Raw genomic sequence first — 13274 nt, 5'->3', positions numbered from 1 at the left:
ATGTTCCATCAATGAGCTCATTAGAGATGGAGTGCAAGCTCATATTAGGGAAGGATGAGGAAGAAAATTGGCTTTACCCTTGCAAGTATGACCATCTATGTCAGATTATAAAAGTAAAAGCTTGTGTAAAAGAAAAATCAAAACTGTATGAATATAAAAGAGTCTACACTCCATCAACTTTGCAAGAGTTTTCCTTAAAGTTAACACATGAAAGTTGGGAAGGAGTAACTATAGAAACTAAAGTGAATAGCAAATTCTCTAATTTTATGTCTGAGTTTAAATTAAAATTTTAAGAACCATTCTCCAAAGCATTAATTCCTATTGGAACACCCACCAACAATAAATGGATTACTAAAGGAATTAGAAAATGTGCTCAAACTTGTAAAGACCTAAACTCTATTAAAAAGGACAATAGTGATCCAGTTTGTTTGCACTACTACAAAAACTACAAAAGGATCTACAGGCAGGTACTCAACCCTGCAAAAATATCAGCCAACGATAGGTTCATAAATTTAGCCAATAATAAAAATAAAACTACGTGGGCTGTAGTGAAACAAGAAACAGGAACTGTGAAGCAGAGAGGTACAAACACACAAATCAAGAACAAGAAAAACTTAGAAGGTAACCCGAAAGAATTAGCAAATTATGTGAGTACCTACTTTAGCAGCATTGCAATGAAGTTATAGAAAAAATTTCCAAAAAGTGCTAATCAACCAATACAGAAGCACATACCAAATTCAATGGTATTGTTTCCAACTACTGAGGAGGAAGTATGCAATGTTGTAAGGCAATTAAAGAACAAAAACTTGGCAGGTTTAGATGAAATCCCAATGTGTGTGCTGAAAAAATCCATAAATGGTATCAAAGCTCCACTAAGAGAAATCATAAATGAATCCTTCAAAACTGGTTGCTTTCCTGACTATCTGAAGCATGCCAAAATTTTACCAGTTCACAAGAAAGGTGATGTAGAAAACGTTGAGAACTACAGACCAACAGCCCTATTGTCATGCTTTTCCAAAGTAATAGAAACAATAATGAAAAACAGGCTTATGAGCTATCTAAGTAAATTCAACCTCCTCTGCAATGAGTAGCATGGTTTCAGGCCTGGTAGAGGTACAGAATCTGCAATAGCACAATTTACAAAAACTGTTTTAGAAGCACTAGATGAGAACAGCTAAGTAACTGGCCTTTACTATATCTGTCTAAGGCATTTGATACAATTGACCACCAGAAGCTGTCACATAAGTTAGAGGCACTAGGAGTAAGAGGAGTGGTTCTCAAATGGTTTCCTTCATATCTAGAAAACAGAGTACAGTCAGTAGAGATCACACGTCTCCCGTGGATCAACGTACATTGGGAAACATATATCTGATCCACAATATATAAATATTGGGGTCTCTCAAGGAAGTGTACTGGGCCCAGTATTGTTTCTGGTGTATATAATTGATTTCCGACAACATATCAGATATGGAGAGAAGATATTGTTTGCTGATGACAGCAACATAGTAATCACCAGTAAGACATCAGCACAAATGATGGAAAATTCTACTGAAGTGCTGAGGGATGTTCACAAATGGCCCCAGAAAACAAAGTAACTCTCAACATAAAGAAAACAAATACAATATGCTTTAGAATGAACAGAAAACAGAGTCCCTTAAATTTAAAACTAGATAACATCTCCATAGATGATGTACCTACAACAAAATTCTTAGGGTTGCACATTGACAGCCAAATGAAGTGGAATGAACATGCTGTGAAACTCTCGAAAAAGCTATCCATAACATGTTATGCATTTAAGAGTCCTTGTACCTGCATGTAGTAATGAATGTTTGAGAACTGTATACTTTAGTTATGATCATTCAGTAATCAGTTATGGTATTATTTTCTGGAGAAACAGTGCTGAGAATTTACAAACAGTATTTAAAATGCAAAAGAGAGAGTAAGAATTATAACGAAAAGCAGTAAGCGGACCCACTGCAGAGAACTTTTCAAAATTAAAAATTCTAACTGTTCCTTGTGAATTTATATTCCAAACCATAGTGTACATCAAGAAAAATATAGAAAATTATAGCACAAATAGCAGTTTTCATAACTGTAGTACAAGAAAGAGTCACTGTCTTCACCTAGACAGGAAGAATAAACATAAGACTCAAAATAGCTTCTTATATGAAGGTGTAAAACTGTATAATTAACTGCCACAGAAAGTAAAAGAAACAGATAACATGTACCACTTTAGGAAAAATCTTAAATTGTTTTTGCTGGAACACTGCTTTTACCCTATAAGAGAATTCCTTTGTACAAAATGATTGTAAATAACTTTTGTTTAACAATATTTAACTATATGTAATGTTATGATCAGGAGCAAACATGATTGTAAATAACTTATATGTCACAATGTTTAACTACATGTAGCAACAAACTGTATAAATATATGAATGTACACAAACTGACAACATCCATACATTTTCAAATGTCCATGGATGGCTAAATAAATCAATGAATAAAGTAGATCATCTCGGCATTTACCTTAAGGGAGGTTGTGGAAAACCTAGATCTGGATGGTCAGACAGGAATTGAACCATCATCTTTCTGAATGTGAGTCCAGACAACAGAGACAAGGAACAAACTCAAAAAAGTCACTGCTAGTTGTAATAACATTGTTTAGCTTCACCTGCTTCACCATTCATCATGGTTCACTACTTTTATTGAAGGAATGATGGAGGGAAGATGTGAAGAAGTGGCCACTTGTCAGTGTTGATATTACCTTTTCAAATACAGGTTTGCAGCCAGTGAATGCTATATCTCTCAATGTGCTGCTGCTGACTCCAAACTTATACCACTTTGAGACATAGCAAGTTGGAATCTAACCACCTGTTATGTGTTTTTCTCTCAGGAATAATAAGAATTTTTTCACTTCTTCATTCTACAAGGTGTTTATAAAACTATGGTGCTGCTTTAAAAATTAATAATAAATCAATTTATTACTTGATATGGGCAAATTTTATAGCGAAAACAGCTGCAACTGTCCAAGTTTTTGATGCAGTACCCGCTGTTCACTTACAAAAAATTCCAGGACATTCGTAATTTCATGCCAACAATGCATTGCTAATGCTAGAGGCTATGATGTGTTGGCTAACAAAGTGGCTAATGTTGAAGCTGCTATCAAAGTGGGCTGCCACCAGTCGGGCATGGCACTTATGTCCTCTTCACCTAGGGGCCGCTGCTGTTGTGTTGTAGTCCTCAAGGGAGGTCAGTCAGTGTGCAATTGGCTGACTTCTTCACACAGCCGCCCACTGTCACCATATATGGAGCATGACAATGGAGTGAGGGGGTGGGGGGAGCAGGAGTGTGGACACACTGATGGACTGGAAGCTGTGACTGCATGGGATGTCAGTCTACCAATCGTACCAGGCCATCCGGTCTTCACTCTGGTGGAAATGTCCCCTGAAAAATGCCCATAAGGGTATGCATCCACCTCCTGAGCCACATACTAAGATGTAGAAGGCATCAGCTGCTGCGGCATGGGCAGGTCCAGCTCCATTGGTAGGATGAGAGGAGGCAAAGGCTCTGTCTCTATGTGGTCATGCCACGTTGTTGTCATGACAACCTCTGGCAGCTGCTGTGACCATGATGACATTGAGATCCATGAATCTGGGGAAGAGATGCAGAGGGACCACTGTGCACATGACAGTGATGTAATTGATTGTGATGTCAGCACTGCAGTCCATCTGGGCCTGAAATGAGGTAGATGCATGCGCCAAGTCGACGACGGATCTCGCCTCACACCCACCATCTGATGCCACTATAAACCCTGAAAAACACAATACCATGTGGCACAAAGTGATACTTGCTGCCTTTTTTCGGTGACAGATGCTGAGGAGGGTGGAGCAGGTGGAGCAGTGTCTGATGGCAGCAGCCATGGGCAATTCCACCGGCAATGGTCCATCTTGTGGATGCAAATGCTTGATCCATGGTGTGTGCAGTGCAAAGTTTGGACATCTGCTGCTTGAAGGTCCTGACAAGAAGTTTGGTATCACCGTTGGGCTGTGGATGAAACAGTGCACTAGTTACGTGCTGTATGCCATTGTGTTCATGGAGGGTTTCAGATTGATTTGACGTGAACTGAGGGCCATTGTCTGACACTATGACTTCAGGCAAACCTTCGATGCAAAAAGAAGAGGACATCACCTGAACTGTGCAATGTGACATTTTTGAGTTCATTGGCACAGCAAAAGGTCCCACAACGTCTATGAGCACACATTGCCATGGTGATTGCAACTTAGGCCAAGCAGAGAATTTTTGTGACAGAGTGGACAGATTTTCTGCACCTGCATGACATCATCTATTCTATTTGAGTGTCCATAACCTGCCAGGTACAGTGTTGATGCACTAACTGTTATGTACAAATGATCGCCCCCCCCCCCCCCCCCCCCCCCCCCCGAGTTGTTGGTGAAGTAACTGCAACACTTCCTTTTGTAAGGCTTTGGGGATCAACACACGTGACTGTCCACTGTCATTTTGAACAAGAATCACACCTCGCTGCATAGTGAAGCTATGCTGACATACAAAGTATTGGCACACTACAGAGTTCTTTATGTTATGCAATGAGCGAGGCCAAGATGTGCGAATGTATTTGAATAAAACATTCAAATCTGAATCAGCTTCCATGGCCTGTGCAATTTTCCTATAGTTCAGAGGAAAGGATTGAATCAATTCAGAAATGTGAACATCGATGTGACAAAAGATGCAGCAGAAGCATCAAAGTCTGTATCAGAGCCAATTGGAAGATGTGAAAGTGCATCCGCATTACCATGTTGAGGTGCCGGACAATACACAATCTCGTACTGGTACCGAGACAACAACACAGCCCATCTTAGCAATTTTTGGGCAATTCATACAGGAATGGACTTCATCAGATGAAAAAAGGATTGCAAAGGCTTGTGATCCGTTACTAAGTAGAATTTTCTGTTACACAAATGGTGGTGGAGTTTGGTGACACCATACACAATAACCAACACCTCTTTCTGTATTTGTGAATAGTTACTCTGAGCTTTGGACAACACTTCTAATGCAAAAGCAGTAGGCCTGTCTTTATCACCAAATCTGTGTGAAAGCACTGCACTGATTCTGTAAGAGGAAGCATCAACTTGCAACTCAACTTGTTAGTCAGGATCGAAGTGAACCAAGCATCGATCACTGAGCAATGCATCTCTAATTTTTGAAAAGCTTCTTGGTACTCATCTGTCTAAACAAAGGGGACATTCTTGTGATGCAAGTGATGCAATGGAGCTGCGATTTGTGTAGTATTTGGTGTGAACCTAAGACTGACTGCAATTCTATGACATTGCAAGTAACTGGCAGATCACATGAGGCTAACAAATGCTACTGAAGAAGACGTACACCTTGAATGTTTATGATATGACCAAGATACTGCAATTTGGATTAAAAAAAATCATCCTTGTCCAGTCTACACTTTAGTCCTGCATCAGATAACACTTGAAGCAAAGCATGCAAATTTGCAATGTGTTCTTCAGGTTATGACCTGATATGACAATACCATCCAAATAGTTTGAACAGTTTGGTACTTGAGCGTCAGCTGTTCCCAATACCATTGGAAAATGGAGGGTGCAGAAGCACTGCCAAACAAAAGGCAAACACAAATATTTAAACAAGCCTAAATGAGTGTTCACAACACACACGGTTTTTCATCTAGTGGTATTTGTAGATATTCATCATGCAAAGCAGTTTTTGAAAAGTAGCAACCACTGCCTAATCTGTCCATGACGTCCTCTGGGCATGCCAATGGATAAGTATCAATCACAGTTTGTGGATTGACAGTAGACTTAAAAGTCAACACAGAGGCGAATGCGACCTGAAGGTTTGGGGAGCAAAACCAGTGGACTTGCCCATTGACTAGCTTGTATGGGCACAATAGCTCCACTATCTTGGAATTCTTTAAGTTCTAAATGATTAATGGAAAATCTCATATAAGATGTGAAACAAATACTAACAAAGAGATAGAGGGGCTGGCCAGTACTTACCTCAGCTCAGTACAGCCGATAGGTACACATAAAACAGAACTGAAAATTTACATTCCTAGCTTTCGGAACTTTGTTCCTTCATCAGGGAGGAGAGAGGGGAAAAAAGGGAAGAAGGGAAAGTGGATTCAGTTACTCACAACCCAGGTTATGAAGCAACAGGGAAAGGTAAACGGGGAGGGTAGCAAGGATGGAGGCATGGTTGTCAGAGGGAAGCCAAAGATATTCTACTGTTAAGTACTGTGCCAGCTTCAAACCAAAGAGGATGCATACAGAAGTAAAGAGGAATATAGTATAAAGATAAACACAGCTATGTAGGATGAAAAGATGCGTGAATGGCTCACAACGGCTTCCATAGACTTACTCACTCCACCTGAGCCACGTACCCCTACCTTCTACCTATTACCCAAAATCCACAAAGAGAACCATCCTGGCCGTCCCATTGTAGCAGGCTTCAAATCCCCAACCGAACGTATCTCAGCTCTGGTAGACCAGCACCTACAACCTATCACCCGCAGACTCCCATCCTACATCAAAGACACAAACCACTTCCCAGAACGCCTCAAATCCATTCCCACTCCTCTCCCACCTGAAACCTTTCTTGTCACCATAGATGCTACATCCCTTTACACAAACATCCCACATACCCATGGTCTCTCTGCCCTTGAGCACTACCTCTCCCAACGCCCACCCGAAGATCTTCCAAAAACCTCGTTCCTTATCACACTTACCAACTTCATCCTCACCCATAATTACTTCACTTTTGAAGGCCAGACCTATAAACAAATCAGGGGAACGGCCATGGGAACCAGGATGGCTCCCTCCTATGCCAACCTCTTCATGGGCCGCATGGAGGAGGCTTTCCTGAAGACCCAACAGCTGCTTCCCCTGGCCTGGTATAGGTTTATAGATGACATCTTTGTGGTCTGGACTCATGGTGAAGAAACACTCCTTAATTTCCTCCATAACCTCAACTCCTTTTCGAATCTGAATTTCACCTGGTCCTTCTCCAAAACCCAAGCCACCTTCCTGGATGTTGACCTTCATCTTGTTGAAGCTCACATCCACACCTCTGTCCATATCAAACCCACAAACAAACAACAGTACCTTCACTTTGATAGCTGCCATCCTTTCCACATCAAACGCTCCCTTCCCTACAGCCTAGGTATTCGTGGCAAACGTATCTGCTGCAGTGACCAATCCCTCAACAACTACACCAATAACCTGACCAGTGCTTTCCTCTCCCGCAACTATCCTGCAGACCTTGTCCACAAACAGATTTCCCGAGCAATACATTCCTCCCCATCCAACAACAATGTTCCTACCCCCAGACCACACAGAAGCATCCCCCTTGTCACCCAATATTATCCTGGCCTCGAAAACATCAACAAATTACTCCGCCAGGGATATGACTTTCTCAAGTCAACCCCTGAAATGAGATCATCCCTTGACAAAATTCTCCCCACACCACCCAGAGTTGCCTTTCGTCGCCCCCCTAACCTCCGTAACATCCTTGTTAAACCCTACAATATTCCCAGACTACCTTCTCTACCCAGCGGTTCCTACCCCTGTAACCGACCCCGCTGCAAAACCTGCCCCATGCATCCCCCCACAACCACCTACTCCAGCCCCACTACTGGTAAAACATACACAATTCAAGGCAGGGCTACGTGTGAAACTACACATGTCATTTATCAACTGACATGCCTGCACTGCACAGCCTTTTACATCGGCATGACAACAACCAAACTGGCTGAGCGCATGAACGGACACAGACGAACTGTCCGTCTAGGAGATGCCCAATACCCAGTAGCAGAGCATGCCCTCCAGCATAATTCTAGGGACCTAGGAACCTGCTACACCGTATGTGCCATTTGGCTTCTCCCACCCAACACCAGTTCCTCTGAACTGCGGAGATGGGAACTTGCACTCCAACACATCCTTTCATCCCGCCATCCCCCTGGACTGAACCTACGTTAAACAACCTCACTCCCATTCACTCTTCAGTCTTCTCCTCTTTCCCTTTCCTCTTTAGCCATTCACGCATCTTTTCATCCTACATAGCTGTGTTTATCTTTATACTATATTCCTCTTTACTTCTGTATGCATCCTCTTTGGTTTGAAGCTGGCACAGTACTTAACAGTAGAATATCTTTGGCTTCCCTCTGACAACCATGCCTCCATCCTTGCTACCCTCCCTGTTTACCTTTCCCTGTTGCTTCATAACCTGGGTTGTGAGTAACTGAATCCACTTTCCCTTCTTCCCTTTTTTCCCCTCTCTCCTCCCTGATGAAGGAACAAAGTTCCGAAAGCTAGGAATGTAAATTTTCAGTTCTGTTTTATGTGTATCTATCGGCTGTACTGAGCTGAGGTAAGTACTGGCCAGCCCCTCTATCTCTTTGTTAGTATTTGTTTCAATTCTTTAAGTTCAGCGGGCACATTATCTCATAATGCAAAGGGAACAGTTCTGGCCCAGCAAAATTTCAGCTGGTACTATCTTTCATAGTAATATGTGCAACAAAATTGTTAGCTTTACCTAAACCTCCAGAAAAGAGTTCAGGAGATTCTTTCAGCAATCTAGCTACACTTTCTTTGGCATTCAGTCACTGACAACACATTGTCCTGGATTTGAAACCCAAACAAATCAAATGAATCAAGGCCAAATATGTTCTGACAATCACGATTGTAGCACAGTGGCAGACAAAGTACATTTTCTGAGAATGGGTATGTCTTGTTAATTATAAGCCATCAGGTGTGTGCTAATTTTAGACAGGAATGGTAAGCCTATCAGTTCATATGTGTTATGATTCAGCAATGTAACAGAGGCACTCATGTCCAACTGAAATTTCACAGGTTTTCCACTAAGATGCAAATGAACAAAAAGTTTGTTGGACTGGCGTATCACCGAAGAAACTGTTTGATAGCTAGTTTTCCAAATGCTCACAGCAGGCTTTGAATACACTGCATTGATTACATGGGCCTTGTGACTAGATTTTTGTGAGTGGACAGAAACCTTATGTTTGTTCCGTTGCAAACATATGGAGTGTACATGAACTTTCCTGCCACAAGTGTAACACTGTGCTTGTGTGGACAGGAAATCTTGGCATTTGTACCATGAATAGCACCTAGGGCATCACTTAACTGTATTCAGTGATGTAGCCACCTGTTTAGAGAACTGTTTATGCGGCTTGGCGCACGCATACTGTTGCTGCCTACTGGGCCAGTCATGAGCAAGGGATGACTCAACCTGACAGATTGGTGGCTGCTAAAATTTTTCAGCCGCTTTGGCACCTGCACCATACTGATCTAGAATTGGCAATATGTGATTAAATTATGGATCTGACTGTTTCAAAATCTGTTTTTTAAGTTTGAAATCAGTTACATTGTACACGATTGCATCACATAACTTAACAGCTGAATATAAAGCACCACAAGCACATTTGAATTTGCATTTCCTCGTCATACCCTGCAAATCTGTTAGAAACTGTTCTGACCTTTTCTTGCAACAAAAGAATTGGTACCTAGCTGCCACCACATTCACTTGTTAGTCATAATACGTAATTAGAGAAGCTACAATCTGATCATAGTAAAGTTCACTCGGAGTGACATCAGGGAACAATTTCTGAATAAGGCAAAAGACTGCACTCCCTACCATTGACAAAAAGTAATGTAGTTTCAGGTACCTGATACTTTGGGAGCAATGATGTGAGCTTCATACAATTGAAACCACTCAAGCCATTCTGTTTCCAATTTGGAGCCAATTTCCCTAAACTTTTTTTGTCACACTTAACCATAAAATAAATAAAGTAAGACCATATGCATTGCTCCTGTCACCAGAATCATTTCCTTGGTTAATGCTATCACCAGGAAACAAGATATTTATTAAAATGTATTTGTTCAATTTTCCAGTCCCAGAAACAGTACTCTTATTTTTATCAATTATGTTCCTGCAACATATCATTTCAGTATATATTTATATTTATTTACATCACTGCTGATGCCCACACATTCATATTCCATCAAATTATATTTCATACTCAGTCAAATTATAATTTTATAACAAACCTCGCAAACTGTTTCTTTGCATTTGTTTGCGTAATGTGTTCTGCAACTGAGAACAAATTGAGGAAAGGTTGAATTGTTTCTAAAATAAATATTGTGATAAGAATTAATTTTGTAATTTCATTACTTAACTTATTTTCTTTAGTTGATATATTTCAATGTCTTTGTTGGCTCAACAATTAGAATGATATATTTCTGTTTGTAGCAGGACATGTACATGAAATAACTTGTTGCACCACTTTTATCTTTCACATAGAGCATCTTATTCTCATCATTCTTACACAGCACAATTTCAACATCTCAATATGTCTGAAACTAAGAATATGATATAACACACACAGTTCAGTAACTTTGTGGCAAGCACCTACAAGCACTTCCAGCTATCCAGAATACATATATCAAAGGAAGACATTTACATAACAAGCTCTTCACATCAGCCTATCATGTGCAAGCCTCTCCACCTCTGAATACTTGCAGTGATGCAGGTCTACAATGCAGCTCTAATTATTTTTTGTTGAACAATTAAGTGGATTACATTACTTTACTTATCTCTCAGAGACACATTTTTGGGTTAAATAGGTTGAACATGGCATAAATGGTTCATCAAGTTCATATTTCTGGAATATGCTATTCAGTACATACTTTGTGTAACCACAAGGCAGACAGAAACTCATTCTTACTGTTATCTACCACTTACTGTGGGAGGAAACCTATCAGTAACTCAGTTCTTCACCAACTCCTGGCATTTCATAACTACCTGCTCCACTGAACAGTTATAACAAAGCCCCATGATTTCACTCACATGCACAAATAAAATCAGCCCTTTAAATGTAGCCTTACAGTTTCACATTTTGTACCACAATTTACAGGTGTGGTGTTCATGCCCACCTCTTTAATGTTATAGTATGTTTCAGGTGTAAGGGACATAAAAAAGTTAGCATAATTTACCTAATTTCATGCCACAATGTCATACAATATCATTTTTTGAGAAACTCATGTAGCCAAGATTAAGTGTTCCCAATTCCAAAAGTGTGTAATACAACGAGAACATCCTCCAGCACCCTGTTCAGGGGATTGCTTCCCATTATTTGTTCCTTAATAAAGATTTCTAATAAAAATATAAATCTCTTTTTAAACCAACTTGTTCAATTTAGCATGGAATAACTTCTGTTATTATGCAAGTTTCAGTCATTCTTCATTACTTATGGTCATACAGTTGTATAACAAGCAAAAGTTATGTATTTTCTAAAGTGACATATTCTACTTTTCATTCGATTCAATAATATTTCCTTATGCACAGGAGAAACAGATTAAGAAGCCAAGAATTACTTAACTTCTACAAACACACGGCTCAAATTACGGTAGAACATTCTTTGAGCTATTTCATTTTCATTTTCATTTTCATTTTATTATCTTCCTGTATATCATTTACATGATGTAGGAATTGTCACAACAAAGTTATCATACTAGTACAAGTACTACAGACATAATAATGGAATATCACTTTCAAGGCATTTTTTTAAAAGTACAAATTTAGACATATAAATTAAATTTTTTGGCAATAAATTTACACACAATCAAAGTACTCATCTACATCATAGAAAGTTTTGCTTAAAAGGTAATTTTTAAGCTCAGTCTTAAATTTTACTTCATCTATTATTGCCTTCATGTACACTGGCAGAGCATTGTAGACTTTTATTCCAAATTAACTTACATGCTTTTGGGTTTGTGTTGTCCTTACCCTTTCTACATACAAATTCTTACAAGTTCTAGTATTATAATTATGGCAGTCCTCATTTGTACATAGATTTTTCATATGTGCTCTTGTACATAGAATGCTTTTAAAAATATACAGTGATGGTATTGTGAGTATTTGCAGTTCTTTGAAAAGGGGCCTACAATGAGTTCTTGGAGAGTTACGTGTTATGATTCGTATTGCTCTTTTCTGAAATTTGAAGATATCTGTTAAGCTTGATTTAGTTTTACCCCAGAACACTATGCCGTAAGACACGATGGACTGAAAGTAAGCAAAATACACTAGTCTAGTACAGTCTGTGCTGCATACTCTAGATAATATCCTCAATGCAAAACATGCCGAATTGAGCCTTTGGGATAAGTACTTGAGATGGTCTTTCCAGCTTAAGTTTTGATCAATGTGCATTCCCAAAAACTTTGTGGATTGTACACTCTCTATCTTCTTATCCATTAGTTTTAACTGGAGGTCCATATCTTGAGTTGCTTTGCCATACTGTATATAATTTGTTTTACTTAGATTAAGTGTTAACTCATTAGCATTAAACCAATGTTGAATATATTTCAGGACTGTATCAGTTGTGGTAGTTAATGATTTTTTTATCATCACTTATAATTATGCTAGTGTCATCTGCGAACAACATTATTTTGGTAGAAATATTAGGATTTTTTATGTCATTTATATAAAGCAAGAATTGTTAGTTAAAGATTTTGCTAATAGTATGTTTTAAGGAACCAAAAAGGATCTGCTAAATTAAACTTACATTCTTTTCTTGATATCATCTTTGCTACATTTCTTCATCTTTTCAATCAGTTCCTCATTTTTTTTAATTGCAACATCCCTCTGAGCAAGCTGTGCATTACCTTCATTCCTCTGAATCTCAAGTTTATCCAGTAATACTGACTTAACTGCTTTAGTTTTGGCATTTCGGATCCATGTAAGACGTAAATTCTGTTCATCTGCTAATTCTTGACAGGGAGATACAGCAAGTCTTTTTGCAATGCATTGATGCAGATGTCTCATATATTCGATGAATATGCTTCCAGCTTCAGAAATCTGAGAAAATAAGTATCAGTTTCCTCAGCTTAATTGTAATGTAATTTATCAATAAGGTAACTACATTTTTGAATGAGATGAATGTGATGAATATTACTTAGAAGCAAAATTGTGTTTCTTTTTGGAATTAAAATTTTCTTAGCATTTTGAGCTATTTGTTCTTTCATCAAGGAACAAAGAGATACAAGCTGTGGAAGGCTAAAAAGGAAGGGTAGGTTACTCAGACCCCATGATGAGAGGGGCCCAACTGATGTGAGGATGACGCAAGAAAAAGATAATGGAGGTGGTATCAGAGAGTAGGACATCAAAGATAGTGAAATAGAAAACACTGTGGCAGCTTCACCCAGAGATGATGATGGATAGAG

The 13274-nt window shown here is 39.2% G+C and overlaps 1 protein-coding gene across 1 annotated transcript in view; it reads right to left on the bottom strand.

The window, feature by feature from the left end:
- The window catches only part of LOC124622058, a 37434-nt gene extending 24546 nt beyond the window's left edge, over positions 1–12888 (bottom strand). Inside the window, exon 1 of the mRNA XM_047147629.1 lies at positions 12617–12888. Coding sequence (XP_047003585.1) covers positions 12617–12876 — 260 coding nt within the window. The 5' untranslated portion in view covers positions 12877–12888. The remainder of the gene's footprint in view (positions 1–12616) is intronic.
- Between the last annotated feature and the right edge of the window lie 386 nt (positions 12889–13274).

Source organism: Schistocerca americana, chromosome 1 (genome assembly GCF_021461395.2).
Source record: "Schistocerca americana isolate TAMUIC-IGC-003095 chromosome 1, iqSchAmer2.1, whole genome shotgun sequence".
Taxonomy (NCBI): Eukaryota; Metazoa; Arthropoda; class Insecta; order Orthoptera; family Acrididae; genus Schistocerca; species Schistocerca americana.
This window is presented reverse-complemented; position numbering and strand designations above follow the sequence as displayed.